The 26,978-nt window shown below is 43.1% G+C and overlaps 1 protein-coding gene across 3 annotated transcripts in view; it reads right to left on the bottom strand.

Annotated features, from left to right (window-relative positions):
- Positions 1–7,427: 7,427 nt before the first annotated feature.
- The window catches only part of abr (ABR activator of RhoGEF and GTPase), a 120,770-nt gene continuing 101,219 nt past the window's right edge, over positions 7,428–26,978 (bottom strand). For all 3 annotated transcript variants that reach the window (XM_084941889.1, XM_084941890.1, XM_084941891.1), the window contains exons 17-23: positions 13,414–13,473; positions 12,869–12,978; positions 12,548–12,687; positions 10,708–10,842; positions 10,446–10,551; positions 10,131–10,284; positions 7,428–9,084 (exon numbers count right to left, since the gene is read on the bottom strand). In XM_084941889.1, coding sequence (XP_084798015.1) covers positions 8,995–9,084; positions 10,131–10,284; positions 10,446–10,551; positions 10,708–10,842; positions 12,548–12,687; positions 12,869–12,978; positions 13,414–13,473 — 795 coding nt within the window. In that variant the 3' untranslated portion in view covers positions 7,428–8,994. The remainder of the gene's footprint in view (positions 9,085–10,130; positions 10,285–10,445; positions 10,552–10,707; positions 10,843–12,547; positions 12,688–12,868; positions 12,979–13,413; positions 13,474–26,978) is intronic.

Below are 26,978 nucleotides of genomic sequence, written 5' to 3'. Positions count from 1 at the left end.
GCCTGTATTTGTATAGCGCTTTTACTAGTCCCGCCTAGGGACCCCAAAGTGCTTTACACATCCAGTCATCCACCCATTCACACACTGGTGGAGGCAAGCTACAGTTGTAGCCACAGCTGCCCTGGGGCAGACTGACAGAAGCAAGGCTGCCATATCGCGCCATCGGCCCTTCTGGCCAACACCAGTAGGCGATAGGTGAAGTGTCTTGCCCAAGGACACAACGACCGAGACTGTCCAAGCCGGGGCTCGAACCGGCAACCTTCTGATTACAAGGCAAACTCCCAACTCTTGAGCCACGATCGATATATGTATATATAGATGGATATAGATATAGATATATAGACTTACATATATAAGTACATATCTATTTCTTAGTCTATATTTCTTCGATTTTTGCATTATTGCTGTTAGGTATGCTGCATGTGTTCATTTGTTCCTGCCTTGTGTACTCTGCTGCAGTAACAATTTGATTTAACCTGGTTATGCTGTACCATCCAGGTGAAGACGTGAGCCAAAGAGCCTTCAAGTTTGATTTAATGAACTTACCTTTTCCTACATATGAGAAATGATCTGGTGTGAAGTAAATCGGGTTTTGTATATCTGTAGCCTCAGATGAGCATGAAATTTCATTTTTGACCTGCTTAACAGCAGTCTCAAATATTAAAGTCTTGGTGTTAGGATGTGGAGGATGTGCCTGAAATGTTTGTTAAAACAAATAACTGGACCTTACTTGTTAAGCTCAATGTTCTCACTGTCACATGGAGAAATAAATGTTTTTTCCCTAATAAATATACATTAATTTTAGGTCTAAAGTGTCTAAAATCTGCAGTTTTGAAACTTTCCATGTGGGATAACAAAATTAAAACATACAAACAAACAAAACAACACTCGAAAAACAAGTGATACATGTGATGAAAGACTGGCATAATTTGATTCATAAGACTTTATTTGATATTCACATACTGTAAGCAGAAAACAGCTTTAACAAATCAAACTTTGTGGAAAGGACTAACACCAAGCTTATCCATCTTTTCCTGTAAAGAAAAACTAAAAAAAATCAAACCAAAGTAATAAATTACAGATCTATTCAGCTGGATATAAAAGTTATTGTTAACAGTACCAAATTCATGGAACACACGTCATGTGGAATAAAAACTGTCTCTGGCCTGAAATGGATAAAAATAAGGGTGCAAACATTTATTGTTTTGATGGATAGAAGTGTGTGTTATATGAAACCATTTTAATGAAAAGAAAATCAATTCTGAATCAGTTCTATACACCATAACACTGTTGTTCTGCATTCACAGACAATAGAATAATAACATAAAAAAAGCAAGCATAAAAATTGGGTGTACAAGAGTTGCACATAAGCAAAACACTTGTCCAGCACAGTACAAACTTTTCACTTCTGAGTTATCAAATATCCCTTTTTTTCATTGCAGTGAACAAAGTCATTAAGGAATCATCTCAGCCTTCATTTAACAAGCAGTTCCCATTAGTAAGTCAAAGGTATGTGTAGCCCAGATGAAAAAAACAACAACACATTTACACCAATGATAAAGAAGAGTGAGTATTTGTTCTCTTTATTTTAACTGTTCACATCAACAAAGTGTCATATTTCCTATGACCATTGAATGCACCTCTCAGTTCACCCCACGTGAGGCCACCTAGCTCAGCGACCAATCAGAGCCTACGCAGGCCGCATTGACCATGTCAGGCAGGAAGTGAGGTGAAGGGGCATGGTTCTCCCGGGTTTTCTCATCTCAGCAACAGGAGTGGAGGCATCTGCTACTCAAACCAAGAAACGCAGGGACGAAAGAGAGGAAAAACTCAGGATTGAGAGGAAGGAAAGCCAGCATACTTACCTGCTGGAAGTCCACAGTCGAGTAGCTGGATGAAGGAGAGAAGCAACGTCAGCTAACCACTCACCGTTCATCCGGAGAGCTGCTGCAATTCTGACACCAATGTGTGTTCGGCTTTGTGAAACAGAGCAACGGTCAGGTTTTTGGAGAGGACAGGAAAAGTCCGAGGACCAGGACGAGATTCCGGTCGTGATAGATGGCGAAACCTGATCGTTGAATATTCTTAGAAGGTTTAGAACCTCACTTACCATACACGTACCCCAGCATTGGCTATGAAATTAAAACACTCAGTAGCATGTACCCTACCAAGTTTGGGAGTAATGTTACGAAGACCTACTTAGCTGAGCTCAAGGAGCTAGCTAAGCTGAGTGGCAAAGACTATGATGAGATGTTGAAGGAGATGATGTGCCAGATTGGGGAGGATGTTGAAGCCATGCGACCTACCACTGAAGAACCTTCTCCCACGTATGTGGAGACCACTGTCGTATCTCCGCCCGCTCCTAAAGAGCAACAGTGTCACACCTCACATTCAGATGTTACACCAAGTGATATTGGTGCCACTGATCATGTTCCCCTCACCAATGGGAGGAGAGCAGCGTCCCTTTCAGTAAGTGATTTGAATCCACCTGACATTCAGAAGGTCGTGGTAGAGCATATGGTACGAAGGCAAGATGTCAAACACATCCAGTCCCAGGTTAGACTCCGTTCCTTCTCCGGTAAGGTTCCCAGACCTAACAACGAAACTGATTATGACACGTGGTGCACACAAATTAACCTGCTCCAAAATGACCCCAGCATGTCCCCCCTGCAAATATCCAGAAAGATCCATGAGAGCCTGCTCCCACCAGCAGCTGATATAGTTAAGAGTTTATGGCCTGAGTCACCACCTGCGACTTATTTGCAGCTTCTAGATTCAGCCCTTGGCACTGTAGAAGATGGGGAGCAGCTTTTTGCTCAATTCCTGAACACCCTTCAAGATCCAGGTGAGAAGTCATCCACTTACCTTCACCAGCTACAGCTAGCATTAAACAGAGCCAGGAAGAGGGGGTCGCATGTGAAGAAGTGGACCAACATCTCCTTAAACAGTTCTGCAGGGGATGTTGGGACAACGCCCTACTCAGCGCCCTGCAACTTGAACAAAAGAAGAGCAGCCCACCCCAATTCTCAGACCTCTTGTTAATGATTCGCTCTGAGGAAGATCGACAGCAAGCAAAAACTAGTCGTATGAGAAAACACATTGGCACCACAAAGCAGAGAACTTAGTTACAGTTCCCGGGTGCACATGTTTGTCAACCAGAGGAGAAACATGAGAGTAGCATCGCTGCTATTGAGGATCTGAGAAAGCAGGTGGCAAGTCTGCAAAGTCAACTAACTACATTCATGTCACAGAAAAAAAAAACAAAGTTTGCTAACACCAAGTGATCTGCAGGGAAGCCGCACAGTAAGATGTCAAAGCCACGTGATGTAGATGGACGTATGCAAAGGCAGACTACAAAGAAACAAACATGCAGACCCAAGCCCTGGTATTGTTTCAACTGCGGTGAAGATGGGCACATTGCTCCATGCTGTGTTGACCCTGCTAACCCCAACCTAGTGGCAGAGAAAAAGAAGCAATTGGAGGAAAAACAGCACCAGTGGGAAGCGCAAGATGGTTCAGACTCACCATTAAACGACTAGCAGTTCCTGTTGTGGGACAAACAGGAGCTGAGAAGAGTCAACAACATCCCTCAGATGTAAACAATGAAGACAAAGTAAGTACCCCAGCAAAGAACGTCAAAGCACAAGCATGTTCTGGCTTAAAACATTCAGAGCAGAAACAACCTTTACAACTCCCTAAACAGTTGATTGGCTTCAAGAGTAAGAGCCAACAGCTCAAGTGACTGTGAGAGGTGAAGAAGTCAATTGTCTTCTTGACTCAGGCTCCCAATTTACCACCGTTCCTGAGTCATTTTACAAGCAGCACCTTTCAGAGCAGAAGATCAAGCCACTACATGACCTCTTAGAAGTGGAAGGTGCTAATGGCCAGCTAGTACCCTACTTTGGCTATATAGAAATGACCATAACTTTTCCAAAGGACTTTATTGGTGTTCCAGTAGATGTAAACACACTTGCATTAATCGTCCCTCACACTTCACAATCCCTCGTGCTCATAGGCATTAACATCCTAGATGTTCTGTTCGACGTCTACTCAGAGACTGACTTAGCTGATCGTCAATCCCTTCCACATAGCTACAGAGTAGTCTTCAAAATCATTGAGTTGAGACAGAAGCAGACAAGTGACAACCATCAGGGGGTAGTGAAGCTACAAGGCAAGATGCCTCAAGTCATTCCAGCTGGTTCAACTGTAATAGTGGAGGGAGTTGCCCTTGGCAGGGGCCTTCAGGATGAAAAATCAGTTGTCATTGAGTACCCGTCATCGTCCCCCTTGCCCGGTGGCCTGCTATTTAAAGCCGGTCTGGTTGACTTCCCCCAGCGGCGGCCCCACAAGTTGCCAGTTGTTATAAGCAACGAGTCTGACCACGACATTGTCATCCCTGCCAAGTGTACTATTGCAGAGGTTAGTGCTTATCAGACCATCCTATTAAAGGAACACAACAAGACCAGTCAGAACCACCACAGAGAACTCCAGAGACTCCGTCCTCCCAAGAGCCCACCATAACTTTCAATTTTGGTGACTCCCCAGTTGCACTGGAATGGAAACAGCACATCACTCAGCAGCTCAACAGCATGCCTGAGGTGTTTGCACAGCATGACCTGGATTTTGGCCGGATGGACCAGGTGCGACATCATATAAAACTTTCGGATGACACGCCTTTCAAACTACGTGCCCGGCCAATCCACCCACAGGACATTGAGGCTGTCCAGAAGCACATTCAGAAACTCCTTGATGCAGGAGTTATCAGAGAGTCAGAGTCTCCATTTGCATCACTCATTGTGGTAGTCCAGAAAAAGAACAGCCAAGTCCGGTTGTGCATCGATTATAGGCGTCTAAACCTCCAGACTATAAAAGATCTTTGATGATGATGATTATGATGATGGTGATGATGTGAAGTTGAGAGTTGTTTGCCCCGGCGCTTGGGGGTCCCTCCAGACCCCAGTGTTTGCCATCGTAACTTACGAATGTGGATTTGGGTGGCGAAAAACCCCATCGCTAAGGGATCACAGAGAACCCACGGAGCACTGAGCACCCGCGGTCCTCGCGGAGCCCGGTTTACGCGTAACCCGGGGCCCATCCGGCTAAGCGCTTGCCTGCGAGGAGCAGGAGAACGGAGCAGAAAGAGGTAGGAGGACTAGGAGGCAGGGAGAGTCCGAGGTCCTCACGGAGGCCGGTTTACGCGAACACTGCCCTCTGTAAAGCTAAGCGTCCACCAGCGAGGTGCAGGAGAACCGAGGAGAAGGAGGAAGGAGGACGGGGGAGGCTGGGAGAGTCCGAGGTCCTCACTTAGACCGGTTTACGCGAACACTGCTCTCTGTAAAGCTAAGCGTCCGCAAGCTCGGCGCAGGAGAACTGAGGAGGAGGAAGGAGATGATGATGATGATGATTTGAAGTTGAGAGTTGTTTGCCCTGGCGCCTGGGGGTCCCTCCAGACCCCAGTGTTTGCCATCGCAACTTACGAATGTGGGTTGGGGTGGCGAAATACCCCATCGCGATTACTAAGGGGTTGGCAAATACCTCCGAGGCGATGAGACAGGGGTAGCGAAATACCCTAATGCGAATAATGCGGGGTAGCAAAATGCCCCACCGCGACATCGGTAAAGGTAGCAATATACGAGTTACTAAGTGTGTCGGGGTTGCGGACAAATAGCCAGCCAAAAAGACAGACAGGAGCGCACACCACCGACAAGGACATGTCCCGCACCAGGCCGTGAGAGCCGAGGAGGGATTCAGGCGTAGCAGCTTCAACAGCATCAACATCTGTGTCAGCATCGCAAACCTCTCGGGGAAACCGCGGCTTCTTTAGCGGAAGAAACTTAGGCGCATCGAGCACTGCTGCTGCTGCTCCTGCTACTCTAGGGCCCTTGCCCTTCGTCCCGTTTCGCGACCATACCCCCACCCTCCCTCACTGAGCCTCCGCACAAGGTCTAGCTGTGCTGCGGCCCGCGAGGGTGGGGTGGGGGTCCGCGTGTTATTATCCCAATAATAAGGGTTGTTACATCAAGCCAAACCTTTGTAAGCCGCAAAGACCATCAAACTCAGAAGTGAGTGGTTGTTAAATGGGACAGTGTAGCCTGCAACAGGGATATTTTGGACAGCATTGTTTGACAGAGACAGGAGGATTTTTTATATCTATATTAATAATGCAGTATAGCCTACATTAAACATATTATGTATAACCCAGCTGAATGAAAAACAGTGCTTCAATAAAATTTCAAGGCACATGTATTCCAGTTTCAGATCCTAGTTGTATCACTTTATACCATCTTCTAGACTACATTGAATATTTTTTAGATCTATAAATGATATTGCAAGTATTATGTTTGAAAGTTTTAGTAATAGATAATAATAATAGATAATTTAAGTACTGTGAAAAAACATGATCAACCTGACAAGAAGTGTAGCCAAAATGTCTGTATCGCCCCCTGGTGTCTGACTGAGCTATATGTCATACCTCACCCACCACACCCAACCTTCATGTTAGCAGATCAGACAGGAGCAGCTAGAGAAGACATGCTAAGAGGAGAAAAGCACAGTCAGAGTCAGCATGTAGTGCATTGTGGAAAAGATCTGATTGGCCATGTTTTCATCATTCATCAATGCAATGATCCCAAACACACTGCCTAAAAGCATAGCTGGATAGGAGAAGACACAATGGATACTATCAGTTATGGACTGCCTCCCGGCAGGCCAGACCACAACATTATTGAAGCAGTGTGGGATTATCAGAGAACAGAACAAAAGGCAAAAATATCCAAAGAAGAGTTTTGAATGTTCTTCAGGAAACCTGGAGAACTATTCCTGACGACTGCCTAAAGAAATGACAAGAAAGCTGCCTGCGAGAGCTCAGGCTGTGTTTAAGGATAAAGCTGGTCACATTAATTTCCCTAATTTCCTTCAGGATTAATAAAGTATTCTGATTCTGATAAATGTTGACTTTGAAGCTCATTAGAACAGTACAAACTCTGTTCCCCCCCCTTATTTCCTGTATTTATCTTTGTTTTTTAAGGGGTTGCTCATGACCTTTGGACATTACTATAGCTATCAAAAGAACATCCTGGAGTGCCGTCCCTCTTTCTCTCAGCTCATTTCAGCACAGATTTTCACTGGACCACCAGGGGGAGCAACGTGTACTGATAGAGAACTATTCCTGAGAGTTGAGAGCACCGATGTGGCTGATTCAGGTCAGTGTTACGGTACAGTGATGCAGAATGAAGTCACAGCTCACACAGAGTCTGGGAAAGGCAAGTGTCAGTGTTTTTGTCCCGTGCCTGATATTACCATCATTTTACCATGTGACAGTTTGACATGAAAACATTATGATGCCATAACCAAAAGATCATTTTGAGTTACTGCAGTTGCAGGAAGCTGGTGCTAAAGCAGACCTGTAAGCAGAGACGGACACAAGGTGAGAGTGTTTTGATAAGTTTTATTTTAATAAAAAAAAAAAATGGGGAGAAAGTTCACATTAACATTTAGCCTCAATATTACAGTATATTGAAATTCTTCTCAAAGGAAGTAAAATACAACATTTTCTTTTCTTTTAACCTTATATTAAAAATATCAAATAGTACTCATCTAGCAGTGCTTGCAGTATTTTAAGATATGCTGCAGGCTTGATAGCAGAAAGGTTGGCTTTATACAGAGCACAGAGGGTTTTCTTTTATGCAGTTATGTATTTATTTACTTTTTTTCTTTGCTTTGCAGAGACAGCCTACCTTTTTGTTATCTGGCCTAGTTTGATTGACAAGCTGAACATGCAATGAGGGCAACTACACAAAATCATCCTACAGATTATACCGGTGCAGTAAGACACTTGGAACAGGCTTGCAATGCAACAACAAAAAAACAAACAAACCAAAAAAGCTAAATGTTCCATTCGTTGTGTTCTCTCCAAACAACCGTCATGTCACAGGGTGCCCTCTCTCCTCTACAAAGTGATCTGAAATGAATTCTGGGTGTATTTTCAGTACAGCTTACCAACCATGGACATGGTGAATAAGAAAAGTAGACTAAAAAATAACATCACTACCTGAATAAACTTCAAAAAACACACTCCTTAGAGCATTTCTCTAGTTGCACAGAACTGTACAGGCACACGTATTATATATATTTAAAATAAATAGGGCTAATTTGGCCAAGACTCAGTGAGGAGGGCACTTCTCTCTTGCTTGTCAGTACAGAGAGAGGGAAAAGAAAAATTCCAGCCATTTACTGGGACGGCCGTTTTCTATAATTCTTGTGTTTCCTTAAACACACAAGTACACACACATGTCATGTACATCCACACTGTCATTCAGACACATTGGCCTCCTCCTACCACACACACACACACACACACACACACACACACACACACAGAAAACCCAGGAAAGGAAACAAAAATCAGGTGCTAAACATTATTCCAAAACATGTAAATTCCTTTATTTGTGGAATGCCTCTGACCAAGAAAACAAAAACAGAAAGAGTTTGAGTCGACTGGTTTTTCAAATAATCAAACCAGAACTTGGCAAAGGGATGACAACACCCCACACGCCGAGGCATGATCCTGTGCCACTGCGCCAGGCTGTGGCTTCCAGACCCTTGTCCCCTCCCATTTTCCCCACAGTGGTCCCATAACTCCCCGTCTTCTTGCCAGTGGGAAGCGGCTGGGCTCTCCTCACGTTTACAGGACACGACACATGACTATTAAGACGCCCCAGAAATCTCCTTCACGTGCCCGGCTCCATCTCCTCACAGGACTGGGTGTGGTAGGGTCGGGTGGATGTGGGGTTTAAACGGAAGGGAGATGTGGAAGGGGAGGGCTGGGGGTGGGGGATTGGGGGGCTGTACAGTTGAGACGAGCTGCCTGCTGTGGGCGAGGGAGAGCTGAGGCAGGATTACTGACTGCTGGGGACTAATGTTTGTATGGAGTCTCTCTCTCTCTCTCTCTCACTCTTTCGTCTCCAGTGAAGCCCTGTGGGAGGTGGCCGGGGATTAAACATCGGTGGAGAAGTAGAGTGTGTTTCGCTTCAGCTCAGCATAGGAGATGGGAGGATGCTGCAGGTAGTAGAGCAGCACCTGGACCTAAGAGAGGAGAAAACAAGGCTGTATGAGTACAGCTTCTGCTGGAACAATTTGCGCTTGGATGAGGGTGAAAATGATCATTCTGGATTTTGTGACAGAAACATTACAACCAACATATATTTTTTTAAATATGAAAACAGATATGGCTCATGAGCAGGCTGCTGTGATGTGCTTTGCTTTAAAATATCTCTGAATTTTTACATTTATTTTTACATTTTTAGAATTTACAGGGCAGACAACTTGCTGCTGACCTAAAAATGAGTAAGGAAAGGTTGTGGCAGTAAGCCATGGACGGAAAGTCACCTTTGACCATTATTAAAAAGAAAATCAGCTTCATAAACATAGATGAATCAATCAATCTAATGTTCTTCCTTCTCTGCTCCACAAATTCCCCTTAATCTCCGCTTTAATAACCAGTTTTATCATAAGGGCACATGTCTGGTTAATGCTGTCGCAGCTCATCAGGAAAATCACCTCCTAGCAAGAATGTTGCCACTTTGCTAGGTGGAGGGTCTCTAATTAAAAAAACAAAACAAAAAATACAAAGGAATCCATCACTAATTCACCCAGATTATACTTAGATTACATGCAGGATGAAGTACTGGCCTCATCTCTCTGACATGTTGTATTCTTAATGCAGTAAACATTTAGACTTTAAATAAGCCTCAGTGCAAACACTGGGCTTCACTGTAATGGACAGATGGGACCGTGCATGTGCACTCTGCCCCCATTTATGATGATTTACTCTGGATGTTGTTTATTCTGCCAAGCGGAGCTATTTGTGAACAGGAAACACATCTCTTTGCAGAGATGAATGGATAGCCTGCAGTCTAAATACAGCTGGGGTGGGGTGGGTGGGGGTCAGTGACATTGGTCACTGGGTGATGTGGGAGTGAAATTCATCTGCAGATCACAAGCAGCAGCTGTGATACGCACATACGCACCAATTTAACATCGACTACTTGTACCTGCTAGGCCAATCGATTTTTTTTATCTCAATTAACAAAATGCAGCTTTGTATTCAACTTTCAAAAACATCCATGCACCTGTGCCATGACGTCATGTGACCAGATGTCAGAAGCGGAGGTGATGTGCTGTCCCTTCGCGCTCTCTGACTCTGAGGGCCTGAGCAGAGTGGGGCCGAACACGGTGGCCAGGTTATGAAGGGACATCTTGTTGATGGGCTCCTTCTCAGCCACCCTGCAGAAACAACAACCAACAAGCACCGTTAGATTCTCTGTGATGAGCTTAGTCTTATGTATAAAAGTGACTGGAACAGGTTAAACATTTTTCTAAAGAAAAAAGCGAATAAGCACGATTAAAGAATAACAAAAAGTGTGTGTATTTGCGTGTCTGTGTACCGTTTGAGGTGCTCCAGCAGCGTGAGGAAGGTCATGATGTTGGGGTCAGGCAGCGAGCGCAGGAGGTGCATCATGCAGTTCTCCTTGGCTGCTGGGTCTGAGAGAGCTGTGAGAGAGGAAGGAAGAAGATGTCAGATTCAATTATGGCAAGACGGCTTTCTAACAGTCCTCATCTTCTCCAGTTGGTCAACTGTAACTCACTTTGGCAAAAGTCTAAACACACACACTTCCTGGAATGAATGTAAGAGCTCAAAGGTCGCACCTATGCCCTCCATGAAGGCGGGGTAGAGGCGGTCAGTGAGGAGAGGCTCTGGCAGCTCCCTGAAGTACAGCTTCAGCGTTCCTGCAATGGCGTTGATGTCCATGTCGCTCAGCATCACCAGGATATCTTTGGTATCTGCAAGTCAGACACAAACACTCAACACATTATTCAAGTTTTACACTTGATCTCTGCTTCCTCCGTCTCCAGGACTGAGGCGATCTCTTAACGACCCCGCATGCATTGGTGTTTGACTTTTGTTTGTCACATCAGAGTGGATGCTAGGCCCTGCTCAGTCACATCTCAGCGAAGTAAAAGCAGCTGTGACCACAAAGACTCTTATGCAACAGGAGACCTTGAACACGATACAGCTGCTGCTCCTCATCTGTCCTGGATTGCCTGACTGTCAGTTTTCACTAATCCCTCATCTAGAGTGCTAAAGCAAAGACCTCAGTTACTAAAAACCTGGCTGCAGAATTTTTTTTACATCTAAAAGCAGCATAAGGTGCTACGTTTTTAGGAAACTACTGAGAAAAAATGGGGTATGGTGGGATTGTAATGCGGGTGCAGCCGGTTTTGTGTTAAACCTATCGCCTTAGTGACTCTCACATGACCCAAGTTCAGGACACATACAATAAAAGACAAATGGTGATTTTTTTTGCTGTGTGGATCATTTTATAATGTTTGCCAGTAACATCTGTAACCTGGTTGTTCATACGTGATTCCTGCTGAACAGAGTGAGCGAATTAATCGCTGTGCTGGAAAACAGAGTGAGCCCTGCAGAGTGTCCTCGTACAGTCTGTCTGCGGTTTCCTGTCAGTTTCAGCTGTTCGCTGCAGTGAGACCAGTGTTTTTGACAATGTGCAGAGTGCACTGGGCGTCTCACAGATTTTTAAAAGCAAAGTGCAAGAACACAGACAGATGACTCATGTATTCTGCTGAAAATCAGTATAAGACTTCACTGATACTGAACTATTGTTCTTGTGTCTGTATCTGACCAGCTTCAGAGGAATGTTTTTTTTCTTTGTTAAGCCACTTCACGCCAATCTGTGAATCACTCAAGCATAAAAAAGGCATCTGACTCAGGGGATGAACCATTGTTGTGTCTACACATAACAGACAACTCAGCAAAGAGTTTATTTTATCTTTGGATCTTTAGGTACTTTGTTGCTAGCTGCATTTGGCAAAACACAATTTGCCCCCATTTCTTTAGTTAATCCATCTACTGTTCACTGAAGCTTCATCAGAAATGGTCTAAGTAGAAGGACGACTGTTGCTGAGGTATGCCAGATTACACAAGAACTGAACTGAAAGTCAGCAGCAACATCTTTAGGACGATGCAATACTATCAGTCATAGACTGGCCTCCCTAGATTGTGGATCTCGACATTACTGAAGCAATGTGGGATCATCTTGTCAGAGAACATCCAAAGAAGAGCTTTGAGTGTCCTTCAAGAAGCCTCTTCCTACTGTTCCTGGGACTTCTTAGAGAAATTACAAAAAGGCAGTTTAAAGTATGAAAGTTCAGGCTCACATGACGAATAAAGGTGGTCATAACAAATATTAACTTTTAAGTTTCAGAATCATACAAACTCTGTATTTAGCTGTATCTTTGCCTCTCAATAAATTATTGCTATTTGGAATTTTCCTAGAGCAAAAGAAATGAACTGTGGCTCATGACTTTTGCACAGTAGTGTATAAATCTAAATGTCATTGCACATATTCTGCATCACAGAATGACGTCTACTGCATTGCAAAGAGAAAGAACAATAAACAATATTGTCGTGCAGTAAAGACGATGGGAGGAAGAGCGTGTCACACAGAGACAGTGAATGGAGTCTTACTGGTATCGAATGCTGATTTGAGGGCCTGGATATCAGTGGCCACCCCTGAGATCCTGTAGATTCCCACTTCATCGATCCCCCTCTTCTCCACCTCCTCAATGCACTGACGGACTATGTAAGGCACCTTGGAGCGCTCGCGCCTGTGGACACACACAGCAGTTATTGAAAACAGTCATTTCTTTTCATGAGACGGGAACTTTGCTCATCATCTCACATATACATCAATGAATGCCTATTCATAAACCTTGAAATGTCTCATTCTATCATTTAGACACATGAGCTCTGAGCCCTTTTCAGTCTCAACAACATAAGCAAGCTTACTTTGTAACAACGTTGATTTTGACTCCAAACACGCCACTCTGTTTTTTGGACGGCGTTCTCTTTAAGCTGAGGTCTCGACTTGTAAACTTCATGGAGAATTCCACTTTAATCTGAGGAGGAACAAACAACATTAAGAAGGCAAAATTGAAACTCTGGGATTGTTACGAGTCACTTTGTGTGCGACGACTGACATCTGTTTTTTTATTAATTTTATTTCTATGTCTGGTTTCTGCTATCTTATTACTAAGTTTATATTTGTATTGTACAGCACTTTGGTCTACCAGGTGTGTTTTTAAAGTGCTATATAAATAAATGATGATGATGATGATGATGATCTTTAAGCTAATCATTTTAATATATGGAGAAAAAAACCTAAAAGAAAAGAAAAATTTGTGGAAAAAAGTTTATGGAAAAAAAACATAAATCAAGATTTCCTTTGTATATATTTAGTTATTCTATTCAAAATTCTGTCTGTACAAATCTCCGACCTTGAAGGCTTTATTTACTGGACGAGTCCAAGCTAAAAGTCCCTCTCAGATACTTACCCCATTCATCTCTATGACATCCATGTGCCAGTTCTTGGACTGCACAGTCTGAGGATCCAGCTGAAAGACACAACACAGACAGAAACATGGTTGTTAACATTTTTGAGAAGCCTAAATAAGGACATGACTAAATTCATACTGGGATTTTCCCAGGAACAGAAAAATTGCTTAATCACATCATCAGTGAGCCGTCGCTCCCTTGGACAACTCGACATTTCTCAATACAACACACAGAGAGGAAGAAAAAAAAAAAGCCTGGCAACACTATCTGTACATTTCCTCGAAACCTGCTCACTTAATTCCAGCGTACCCACGGTGGGTGTTGCGACCAAACCGGACTTTGCCACCAGGGAAATTCTTTTCCCACATAAATCCTCAGGAATGTTTGTTCTTGTAGTACGGAAATAGAGTCTGCTTTTATGCTTTTATCTGTCTCTAAATAAAACCTGAGAAAGCCTTAAATTTCCATTCTAAGACAGAAAGTGGTGAAGTAAAAGTAACCGTCCTCGTGTGTTTGACAGAGAAATGCCGATTTAACCTCTTTACATTTCACTAAAGAAGAATCCCAGTGATGCACGCAGTAAGACATTCAAGTATGATCTGACACCTTTGGGGTTTTGTAGCTACAGAGAATTAAAACATAATTAAAACAACTGAAAAATATCTCCAAAATTATAACCACATGGAGCTCAACGTTCGGTTTTAGTGGAGGAAAAAATAAGGAAACTGGAGACATGACTGCACTACCCGAAGCCCAGGCAAAGTAATGCTTGTAACCCCGGGCTCTAACGTAGATGCTGGACAATAAACTGAAGGCAGTAAGTTTATCGTCGCACAACTTTTTCGCTTCTGCTGCCCTTGTACGCCTTCAGCAGTCTCTCAGGCGTCGAACGAGGGCTCCAGATTGACTGAGACACCTCTCCTCGTTCACCGCACATATTCTCAAAGCGTGGCTCTCACGTCTCTCAGTGAGACAGCACAGACAGCTTGTTGTTGTTTTAAGTCTCCTGGAGTCTGCGCCCGCTGTGCGAGGCCACAACAGCTAATGCCTTTTTTATAGTTTCAGCATCTGCACTACTCAGTTATGTCATCGCAACCCTGCACAGCTATGTGCTCAACGTAGAGGAAAATTACTCTTGCTGGGTGAGCGCAGGGGTAGCACGCTCCTCTTATTGTCGGCATTAAAAGTTTTTAGTGAGTGTATTTCATTACCTCGTAAAAAGGCCATTTGGCACCGGCTTCACGCATTCCTATTATCGCTAAAGCCTGTTTTCCCAGCAGTGTTTGGGCTTCAGACGAGGGACAGGTAATCACTGCAATCGGGGCTTTACACAGCAACTGCCGAGAAGGGAACCGGGCAAAGATCCAAGGCTCACTGATGACGCCTCTTTAAGCCCCCCTGAAGTAAACTAATTGAAAAAAATAAAAATAAATATCCTACCCATTTCCTCCTTATTACTCTGCTCATTTCTAAAAATCCTGATTAAAAATGAATGTACTCAAATAGGGTTGTAAAAACAAAGAGGGTCCATTACAGCCATTTGTATACTCAGTGACCCTGTCCAAGCCTGTATCCACAACTGGGCCGTTTATTAAAAAATAGCTGAGAGGAACTTGCTCCCCCACTCGCCTGCGTCCCTGAGAAATGAGTTTGAGAGGAGGCCTGCATGAAGCAAGCTTTCATTTACTTTATAGTATTTCATTCAGAATAAAGCACAAAATGTCAGCAGGAGGGATTGCACTGCAAGAGGCGGTTTGTGACTTAGCGGAGGATGAGTTCAGTCAGCTGGTCTAACAGCAGAGGGAGGATTTAAGGTTTTATTCCGAGTGACAGCTCGCAGTCAGGGAACCTTCAGGAAGATGGCAGGAGGTAACAGAGCTGAGACTTGATATGAGAGACGTAAAGAAGAAAAAAGAAGTTTGCTTTACTGGTTAAACTCTGAAGATCTCAATGTAACCACAGCAGAACAGACACTAATAAGACATACACTACACAGGATACATTTTAAAACCTTTCTTCTGGTTGTTCTTTACTGTGCATAAAGACTTTTTAAGGCTCAGTAGAAGAGCATAGCTTCATTCCTGCCCACACCAATGAAAAATACAATGACCAATTTCCTTCTCTCAGGAATGCATGCATGCATCTAGTATGTGGGCACATGTCAAGGAAGAGATAAAAGTCAGAAGCTGTCAGACATTCTCAGGCTTACATGGTTCTGAGGAGAACCCTGAAGCACAAAAACAGCTGAAAACAAAAATTTGTTCACATTCCAGCTGGAGTGCACACATTCTGCTTCTTTTTTTTGTTTGTTTGTTTGTTGGAGAGCACACGATGTGCGGTTGTTTTGAGGACAGAGCAACTGACCTGGCTTTTATATGGGAGCAAGTGTGCGCACAGAGTATGAGGTACAGCCGGTTTACTTCCATCCGGCCGTATATGTGCACGTCCCACTAACCCTGTACTCTGTGTGCTTAAACACACTAACCCTCATTTATCTGCTCTCCTGCATGTTTGAGCGTATTGAAATGAACATAACAGGAAGCATGTGGCTGCCATGTGATTCGGTCCATTTGCAGAAACCTACAGAAAAGTCACGGTTGATTTGAGTATCCTTTTTGCTGCATGTTGCTGGACTCTAGGTCAGTCATGCAGAATACAGGCTTTGGTATCATGACTAAGAGTCTCCAAATAAAGAAGCAGGCAGACATGAGCCGGGACGTACATGCAGCTTGAACAGAGTACAGGCTGTGCTCTACTCAGACTGATCTACAAGATCAAAGCTGATAAGTCATTCTTTTGTGCTACTAAATGGTTTCTTTTACACCGACAGGGCAGAATGTGGTTATCAGTCACACAGTATTACTCAGACTTGCACTCTGGATTTCAGTTTTACATTTCAAGAAAAAAAAAAATCTTGTTCCCGCCCAGTTTTGAACCGGGGACCTTTTGCGTGTTAGGCGAACGTGATAATGACTACACTACGGGAACTAACTGAGAGCCCTCCCCTCTGGATATATATAATATATATAATATAATCCCGCGCTCCACCCTGCTGTGGATCTGAGACTGACAGCAACAACACAGGGGGCAATCAAGGGTCTGCATCCCCTCTGGAGCTGCACAAGCCTCAAGACATGCAGCGCTACAAAGAATCTTGATGCATCGGTGTACATCATGCACAATGCTCCCCGTGCACAGGGATCCCTCTTTCCTGTCCACAGGAACACTATACATGAAAGCATTTTCATCTGACAAGCGTGACCGATGCAGGTCTGTGAAAGGACAGTTGTTTGCAAAACTACGTTTCAGTTAAGTGCAAAAAGAAAATCTTGCTCAGATGTGCAAATTTGTCACCAATATGAACATTTAGGCTACGTTCACACTGCAGGCGAAAGCGCATCAAATCCGATTTTTTGACCCTATGCGACCCATATCCGATTCATGGTATGACAGTGTGAACGGCACAAATCCGATATTTTCAAATCCGATCTGGGTCACTTTCGTATGTGATCCGATACATATCCGATGTTTTAGAAAGCGACTGCTGTGTGAACGGTCATGTCGCATTAAATCCGTCTTTTACGTCACTGACACAAGACAGACGCCAATTATCAGCTCCGGAGAAGACATCGCGAACGCTTCCTGGCCATCCAGTGTAGATGTCAGTGAAACTGTTGGGAAGACAACGTTGGAGAAACGTGAACATTTTATTTGTACTGTATAATCTGCAGATTCTGACAGAAATCTGCAGCTATCCTTTGAAGCACTGCTTCTCTCTAAAACAGCAATAAGGATAATTATTAGGTTATTTACATTATTATGTAAATAACAAAATAACTTAAAGCAAAAATTGGGAAACGTAAAGTCCGAAGTCTTTATATTAACGGCCATCAGTCAAACAATACTGTTTGCTCTGGGTTTAAACAGAGCGCGTTGTGTGTGACATCTTCTTTTGCGCATGCGGGCCGCTTTGAGCGTTCACACTAGAGAGCGTTTGCTGTCGCATTTTATTTGTAGTGTGAACGAGCAGACACAAAAAATCGGATTTGATCAAAAAATCGGAATTGAGCATTAAGACCTGCAGTGTGAACGTAGCCTTAGTATCACATGCTGCTCAGATTTAGTACAACTAAAGAGCGGTGTTTGGACACTTGTTTGTTTTGTGTGATTATAAATTTATGTAAAAGCAAGAGCTGAATAATGCAGACCAAAGAGAAGAAAAACAGCGGCAGAAGCCTGAACCAAACAGTCAGGTACAAAGTGATGTGTAAAGCCAAACTAATGAAATCTCTATAGACTTAATTAGCTTATTGTTGCTGTGCTTGGAGAGGTAATGCGTGCTGGCGACAACACAGCAAAAAGCATAACTTGATCTTTTGATATGCTAAATTAATGAATCGCTGTTTAATTTGTCCTTTGTGTTTCATCACACTTTTTCACCACTGCTTCTCTGCCTGATTAAATATTCATTCAGCTGCAGAAAGCTTTTTATTTGTCCTTTAATTAGAACGTGGTGCTAACTGCGCGGCTCCTTGGATTTAGAAGGATTACAGGAACCGTGTGCACAGTGACTGAACCTTTATTTCATTTTTTTTCTTTTTAATTTCCAGCTAACACATCCTGCAGCAGCAAAGTTGCTCCTGCTCCATAAGCAACAGGACTATTTTTGGATTCATGAACCATAATGTTTATATGACTCTTTACTCAACAGCTGCTGATGTCAACGAGGCCATGGGAGGTCTTTGACTCGGTTGCCATGTTGCCTTCTGCCCTCTCTTCCTAGTTTGGACCAATCGGCAGGGATTTTCAACTGAATGAGAGTTGTGATTTGCAGACTAGTCTTTTATCTCTGCCAGCAGTGTGTGATTCTCATCCAGCGCCTGTAAGCAGCGACACACAGATGAGTACTACACTTACGCAACACCATCCTTGCCTGCAGCAGAGCGGAGCACTGATACTGAAACGCAGAAAAACAAAAAGGGGTGAAATATTCCTTTAATATTCAGAGTCAAAAACAAACACCTCCTTTATTTTCCTTAAAATACCCTTATGATCTGTTTTTTATGATTTCTTCATTGTGCTGCAGCATGAACATGCTCAGGAAAAGACTGACATCTCTTCAAATTCATGTGATTTCAGGAACTTTGTTATTGACCAGTGTCATCTCTCGTTTCCACATGGAGGAGAGACACAGTCAAAGACTACTTTGTTTCATTTACTTTGACATTTTATCATTTAAATGCACCGTTCCCACCGTCCAAAGTCTGTCAACTGTAGCCACGGCAACTAACCTCCCAGCTAATGTGAAAAAAAAGAACTGGAGTAAGATTCAACTGAGCAACTATGCGAGTTTGTTTTCCTGATTATTTAGTAACTTTTCATCGCATTACTTTTGCTGCTCAGGCTCACAGCATGTGCTTTATGTTTACCAGCAGTGACAAATACACTTTTAGTGACCATATCTTTATAGATAGGGTTAATAAAGTGCACAACACTACTGTGATTAATAGCACATCCCCAAAATCTCACTCCGTAATTAGATTATTAATGCCTTTGTGTCACTGTAAGGAGATTAAAGGCTATTTGCATGCTGGCTGCTGCACAGCCAGAAGCAAGAGGGTCACTGTGGGCATCAACCTGAGAATGCTTTACTGACCTGCCACTCCCCTCCTGGAGCCCATTAACCAATCACAGATCTTGCACACAGGGGGGGATGAATTGGGGCCAATAAAGGGCCATGCCCTCCGGTGGAGACAGGAGGAGATTTATGTGGCCTATATAAAAAGGCCATTAGGGGAGTAGATGGCATTTTAGGCACACAGAAAGGATGAAACTCTAATATCTCGTCTGCACTAATCAACATACTAAAATGGAGAGTATAATTTCCATGTGGGAGCTGAAATGCTGCAAGGGTAAGAGGTAGGATGAGCGAGAGGGAGGGAAGATGATAATGGTCGGATGCGATTCTCCTCGATGGCTTAGTCTGCATTGTTCTCTGCACTAAGCTGGCTAAAAGTCCACAAAAAGGAGGGGAAAAACAGAACACAACACAAAAGCTATAACCCCACATCCCAGCATCAAGGCTATTTGCTCCTTTGTTGCGACACATCAAATATATTGTGTCTAGTTCTACACCAATTAGCATTTTCCAGCCAGCTTCCCATCTCATCACACTGTGTCTTAATTAGGCACTGCTTCCAGCTCACGTAGGGAGCACAATTCCCTGGTGTACTTCCGTGCCCTCACCTATCCTTTTCCTTTTCATTCCTCTAAACACCCAGTAAATAACATGATGCATGCCACAGATGCACAGACAGAAACAAGAAGCAATATGCCCTAAAGTCTGCTTTTCCTGGCCCCAACAATTATGATTCAAATTTCTAAACGCATATCTGCATGATTTAATTTTAAAAGCATGCACAACAGAGTATTTCATTTGCACACACACACACTGCTTAACCAAAAACTAAGAATGAACCCTTTATAGAAAACAGAACTATTCAAAAAATCCATGCGTGCCTCTGCTGTGTTATGGTTTTAGATAATATCAGTGGATAGTTAAACATCATCGAGAGCAATCACCAGCATGTTGCAATGAAACACATGACCGAGGGAAAGAAAGGGGGGGACTGTAGAAAGACTGATAGGATCAAAAGGCAACCAAGCTTGGAAAAATGACAACACAAGCTCACTCAAAAAAAAAAGAAAGAAAGAAAAAGTGACAAGAATTAAAGGATAAACCTTACAGAGCAGATGGGTGAACAGGGATTTCGGCACGGTGTGAGTGCAGGGTGGCAAGATACCAAAAAGACTTATTGCCAAAGCTGAGAAATTTGGACAGCAGTGAGACAAAGGGACTTCCTCCTCTAATGCCTTGACATTAACACGGTGGTACCTGTGTACAGAGAAATAATGCACGTAATCACTGTTTTATTCCGCTCAGTATAAAAGAGTGGTCAGCTTTCCTCAGGCTCGTGCTGAATAATGGAAAACATGGAAGCAAAGGTCATCCTAAATCTGACTCTTTGTTATGAACATGGTTACTATGCACACAAATTACAGCTCAAAACGCTGTTGATGCTGAAGAAGAGGAGGGCTGTGCAAGAACGTGGTCACCCCCTCCAGATAAATAAATACCTAAAAATTCCTCAGCTTATGTCTGCATTACTCCGCTTCAGCTGTGGGTGCAGAGGTGTGCACTGAATCACAGAACCTTTGCTGCTCAGCCAAATGAGTCACAAACCAGAAACTGCATTTAAACAACGTCGCAACACCACGAAAGGCCAGTTGCAGACACTACAAAGAAAGGGATAATAACTGGCTGCATACCAAAACGACATCACGCAAACATTCCAGATGTGTGTCTAAGAGACAATATGGAGTAATATGACACTTAATAAACAGAAGAAGGAAAAATCGTTGCTTTAAATGCCAAAGAGGCGTCATTATCACAACTGAACAGCAGAGGGAGCCATTCTGATCGTCAAACAACATGATATAGCTGCCTTTTAGTCATCACTAGTAGATTTTTTTTTTTTTTTTTTTTAAAGGAGAAAAAAAGGCTTGTGGATATGAAGGCTGATGGAGAGGAGAGGGCAGGGAGCAGGAAATTATTATTTCATATTATTAAACAGAGTGCTTTTAGAGCGATCGTGAATTCCTATCTTAATTAAATTGCCGCACAGTCCCGTTTCATGTCGGTACCATTTTTTCAAATATTAACATCTTCTCACAAGTTATTCACAAGTGAGTGTAACCGATCCTGCATCAAACTCCAGTGCAATTCAGGATTAATCAAGAATATTCAATACTTTTTAAAGCTCAAATATTAAAGTTAGTAATAGAGATGCAGATTCTACCAGGGTAAAAAAGGGAAATAAACCCATATCCTTATTTCTGGGTCACAGTTTATCCATCACTGTCATCACTAGCTACATTCAGTCATCTGACCTTTCAGAATAGAACAATAGTCAACTCAGAAATAAAGACACCCATTAAGAGAGCACACGCACACAGAAAGGGATGAACTGAGGATAAAAGAGAGGGAGAACCAACAGATGGAAGTGACACAGTGATAAATAGAGGATGAAAAAAAGATTAAAGAGCAAAACCACAGCTTGTGTGTGTGTGTACATATGTTAACCAGAAACCTTTTGTCTGAGCAGCTTGCTGCGGACGCGGCCCCATAGCTTGGCCCCAGTGTTGCTGTGCCTCTTGTGCACAGGGGTCTGTGGCTGGCTGGACAGATTGTGCTGATTCTGATCCACGCAGCAGTGCTGCTCCAGACGCTCGCACACCGAGTTCAAGTTTACATCCGATACCAAGATCTCCGTCATGCCAAAGCCTGTGAATTCCTCTCCCACCGAAACACAGGTGGAGGAAGAACACTGCGGACGATGAAGAGGATGGGAGCACGGATCCCCACGGAAGCTCTTAGAGATCAGTGAGTCGCTTCAGCAATCAAGTTTCAGAAAAAGACTCTGAAATTCACTTCAAAAAAGGAATGAGTGATGAGGAGGAGGAGAAGTAGAGAAAGATGCTGCCATGGTGTCCTTGATAAGCCTGATAGTAGGTCCACGCTGATGCACCTCTCTGTGAGTTCGCTCCACAGTCAGCTGCCAGCATCTCCTCAGTGTGCGATCTGAGTTCCACAACAGCAAGCACACATACAGAGCGACTGAGCGAGAGAGAAAGAGAGAGAGCGCGAGAAGAGGGAGGGAGATGGGGGGTGAATGGGCTCCCGCTGTCAGTGAGCAGCTCTGCTTCTCCAGATGTTGATGGACACACCTCCAAAGAGAGAGAAGGGAGGGGAGGAGGGCACAATAAACAGTCAATGAGAAATGAGGGGGGAGAGAGGGTGAGAGAGAGAGAGAGAGAGAGAGAGAAGGAGCAAAGGCTAAATGCTGGACTCTGTTTTGTTCAGTGCTTTGACCCCTTGTCAACCTTTCCCAGAGTCGGCCAGCATGCTCAGGAAGTGAGTAAACAAAGAACTGTGACGATGAGAAAGAGGCAGTGAAAGCATGAAACACAGACAGGTAATACCTGCGTCGCCAAAAACATGACTTGAAACACACAGGCAGACCTCTACGAAGCTCTAAAGGCTCCTATGTTGTCATATCCTTTTAAAATCTGACAAGAAATATCTTTCCTCTCTCCTCCTCTTCTCTGTGCCTCCCTCTGCAGATGACTTCTCCTCCCGCATTCTTACAGTTCTCCGATTTCCACCGTCTACTCTCTGCGAATGTGTGCGTCATTTTTCCACTACAATGCTCGACACTTTTCACCGTGCCTGTATGCTGACATTGGAAAGTCACTCAAAGACATCCACACGCACGCTCACACCCCGGGAGACACGGCCAGCGAATCTCCATGTTTATTCAACAGGACAGCCGGAGCTGGCTGCTCTTAAGAGAAGGATTCCTCTGTATAATGGATCGATATGGGGCAAGGGAGCCTGTGTATGCCTGTCAAACTCCATCTCCATCCACCGTGTCCCATCCCATTTGAATTAGGGAGGGGGGGGTTCTGCTGGTGGAAAAGGTTACAGACATGAGGCTGCATTTTAAAACCCCCAGACTGGTAAGACGCACCGTCTACTGGGCCGAAATGTCTTTGTGATTCAGAGACAGTATCTGCGATGAAATAATTATAATTTAGTTACCTTCTGCTAAAGCGGCAGATTTTTTTTTTTTTGCCGTTTTCGCCACAGTTTTTAGCAACAAATTGGACTCATCCCGTCATCACAAGGCGTCTCAGCTAACAGCAGACAGCCTGATACCATAGTGTAAAAACATGTGGGTTAGAATGTGTTCTGTGGTAATGATAAAACACTAAAGTGGGAGCAGAACGGCCAGCATGTCTCACTTTGTGACCGAAAGTGTAGTACAGAGGGGGTGGTGGTGGAGGAGACCTCAGTCAACCCTCCCCACAGACTATTTTTAACTCTCAGAATTCGTAACTATGAAGCATACACACTCTATGCGTCATATCTTGGAAGGAATGTCTGGGAAAACCATGTTTTTAAAATGGGAGGGGAAAAAAACCCCACAGGGCGACAGGAAATCTTTTTGGGCAACGCACTGAAAGAATCGTACATCGAACTGTAGCTTGTTTGATTGATTTCTGCTATCACAGCATCCAGAAGAGAAAATAAAGACTAAAACAAGCAGAAAAATGAACTACAATCAGCAAGTGTCATCATATGTGATGGGAGCTTCAAAATTAGTACAAGCAGCAAAGGCCAAGATACCCTGAGTGTCTGCAGTCTAGTCCCAAAATGATTTCACATCGTCATTGAAACAATTCTAAATCTTTCATTAGAACCTCGTGGCTCGAATTCTTACTACTTTCAGATCCTACACCTGCAGTCTGGTTCATGGGGAAAGCTTCAAGTTTCAAGCTCAAGCCAAGAAAGCTTTTCACACTTTGGAAAATCCCCCCAGAGCTGCTTTCACAGGCCGAGCAGCAACAATCTTCGCTCGCAAGATCAGTCAAGTGCGTCTTTAGTCGTCCCACTTCAGTACAGGATGAGACAAAAAAACGAATTCCTCTCATTTCCAATTGAAACGCAACATCATCATCATTTATTTATATAGCACTTTAAAAACACACCTGGTAGACCAAAGTGCTGTACAATACTAATATGCACATAGTAATAAAACCAGACATAGCAATAAATTTTTTTTTAAAAAAAGTCAGTTACCCACAGAGTTAAAAGCCAGAGAATAAAAATAAATTTTTAATAAAGACTTAAAAACTGGCACTGATGTAGCCTGTCTAACATGGAGAGGAAGGTTATTCCAAAGCATCGGTGCTGCAACAGAGAACGCTCGGTCTTCTCTAAGTTTCAGCCGTGACTTTGGGACCGAAAGCAGCAACTGCTCAGCTGACCGAAGGGAACGAGTGGGGACGTGGGGCTTCAAAAGTCAGACAAATAAACAGTTGCCAGACCATTTAGAGATTTAAAAACCAATAAAAGGACTTCAAAACGGGTCCTAAATTCAATTGGAAGCCAGTGTAGAGAGGCCAAAATCGAGTGATGTGATCAAATTTCCTTCTGCCAGTTAAAAATCATGCCGCAGCATTTTGCACTAATTGCAAGCGTGACAAAGTGCCCTGCCCAACCCCTATTAAAAGAGAATTGCAATAATCTAAACGTGAGGTAATAAAGGCACGAATAACACTTTCCAAGTCACACTTGGAAAGAAAGGGCTTAACCTTCGTTAAACGTCTGAGGTGATAGGATGCTGATTTTACCACCCCGTTTACATGGTCATCACAAAGGTAAGTGCAGAATCAATTTTAACTCCGAGATTTGTGATCGAACTCTTTAGTTGGGAAGTCAAAGCTGCAAGATCAACATCTGGAGTATGAGAAAAACGATTTGGGCCAAATAAAATCGCTTCTGTCTTCCGATCATTAAAATTTAAAAAGTTTTTTGCCATCCATGCTTTGACAGCAGTAAGGCAGTCAAGCAGAGGTCGACTTGGGAGACTATCAGAATGACTAAAAGGTAAGTAGAGCTGGCAGTCATCTGCATATAGGTGGAATGGCACTTTATGTTTTTGGAAAATCGCGCCAAGAGGCAAAAGGTACAGTGAAAACAATAACGGCCCAAGAATAGATCCCTGTGGCACACCCCAAAGCAGAGGGGCCACTGAGGATGAAGCCGACCCCAACTTAACACAAAAGGTCCTATTTAAGAGATAGGACTTTAACCACACAAGTGCCGAACCAGAAATTCCCACACAGTGCTGTAAGCGGGAGATCAGCAAATCGTGATCCACAGTGTCAAATGCAGCGGTCATGTCCAACAAGACCAGCACTGCATATTTACCACGGTCTGTCGCTATCAGGATGTCATTCATAACTTTTACGAGGGCTGTCTCCGTACTGTGAAATGGCTTAAAGCCGGACTGAAAGATTTCTGACAAGTTAGAGTCATTCAAGTAATCCATCAACTGAGTATAAACAATCCTTTCCAGAATCTTACTAAGAAAGGGAAGCTTGGAGATGGGTCTAAAATTTGATATGACTGAACTGTCTAAGCCCGGTTTCTTAAGTAAAGGATGTATGACTGCATGCTTAAATTCCCTAGGTACTTGACCAGACAAAAGACTAGTATTAATAATGTTCAGAATGTGTGGTCCGATGATAGGAAATACCTTTTTAAGAAAATGGGGAGGAACATGAGGACACCTGATTGCTTACTTTTACTGGCTTACAGTCACAAAACATGAAGCATTAACAATAAAAGCAAACAGATGTTCGTAAATGAAGCCTGCTGCAAACTTTGTTATTGAGAAGGTTCATGTTGTACAATCTCAGATCCCATTCAAGCTTAAAAATAACCGAATGTGAGGAAAAGTTAGTTTTAATCCATGATTAAAATTTTGCTTTAGTTTTGTTTTTTGTTTTGTTTGTTTGTTTGGTCTGTGTCCATGTCTGTAGAGTATAATCACAGTAAGAGAGGGGCAGCCAATTAAAACTATTTAGCTCCTACAGCAATCACAGTTTAATGATAAATAATATGGTGACAGAAATTAGTATAACAGGCTCAAATAAGCCTTATTTTCTTTCTTGGTACCATAAAACTACAGTTTATGGCTGCAAGCAAAATTTAGCTTCATGTGTTGTGATATTAATTAGTGTGATCATCATCCAGCTTGTAGCTGTCACTTAGACAATGCTGTTCAGGAAACGTTTCACACTTTATGGATAGCGCTATCTGCTTTCCAGTCATGTCTCATCTTCACTTCGCAAATTTTTGACCTTTGGCTTCTCTTTGAAGTCTCAAAAAGCCCCAAAGTCAAAAGATACTGACAGCAGAGGAGTAGAGTAACAGCAGGTGTTCATGCAACCTATGCCCATCACGTCAAATACATTGATGCAGCGAGCTCACACGCGCACACAGAGTTGCCAGTGTTGCACTCTCTCTTGTGTTTGCTCATAAGTTATTTATGCCTGCACACTATATGCAGACATGTTAGCGCAGAATACCTGTGGGTTTACACAACTCAGCACACATCAAAAACTCCAAGCAGTTCTGCACACAGACCGCCTCAATTCCCTCCAAAACTCAAACCGACTCCATACGTGGCATTTAAATGCAAAAATAATAACAGGCTGTCGATGTACCAGAATAATATTTTTCTCAATCATGTCAAAAGCAAAACTATTCGTTTCTGTGGTTTTATTGCTCGGTTTTGCTGTGCGTAAGAACAGTGGAATAATGGCTCCCAATTTTCCTTAAAAAACACACACACACAAAAAAACAGGACCTTGCATAGATAGATACGTACTGTAGAGATAAATTAACTGTATGAGATGATGAATTGTGTGGGGCTTTGAGCTTAGGAAACATGGGAATGATAAAAAGACGAAAGATGCATGCAGGGGAGGAAGAGGAGGAGGAGGGCGCCCAACGGGGAGATAAGATTAAGAATTCTTATGAGAAGAGTAGAAAATGTAAAAGTACATGAAAGAAAAGACATGAGTAATTAGCAAAAGTCTCAATGCTAAAATAAATGTGTTTTTTATGTGAGGTGACTGTGGGGGATATGTT

Source organism: Perissodus microlepis, chromosome 10 (genome assembly GCF_051167445.1).
Source record: "Perissodus microlepis isolate ML-2025 ecotype Zambia chromosome 10, ASM5116744v1, whole genome shotgun sequence".
Classification (NCBI taxonomy): Eukaryota; Metazoa; Chordata; class Actinopteri; order Cichliformes; family Cichlidae; genus Perissodus; species Perissodus microlepis.
Note: the sequence above shows the minus strand (reverse complement) of the source record. Positions and strands in the feature narration are given on the sequence as shown.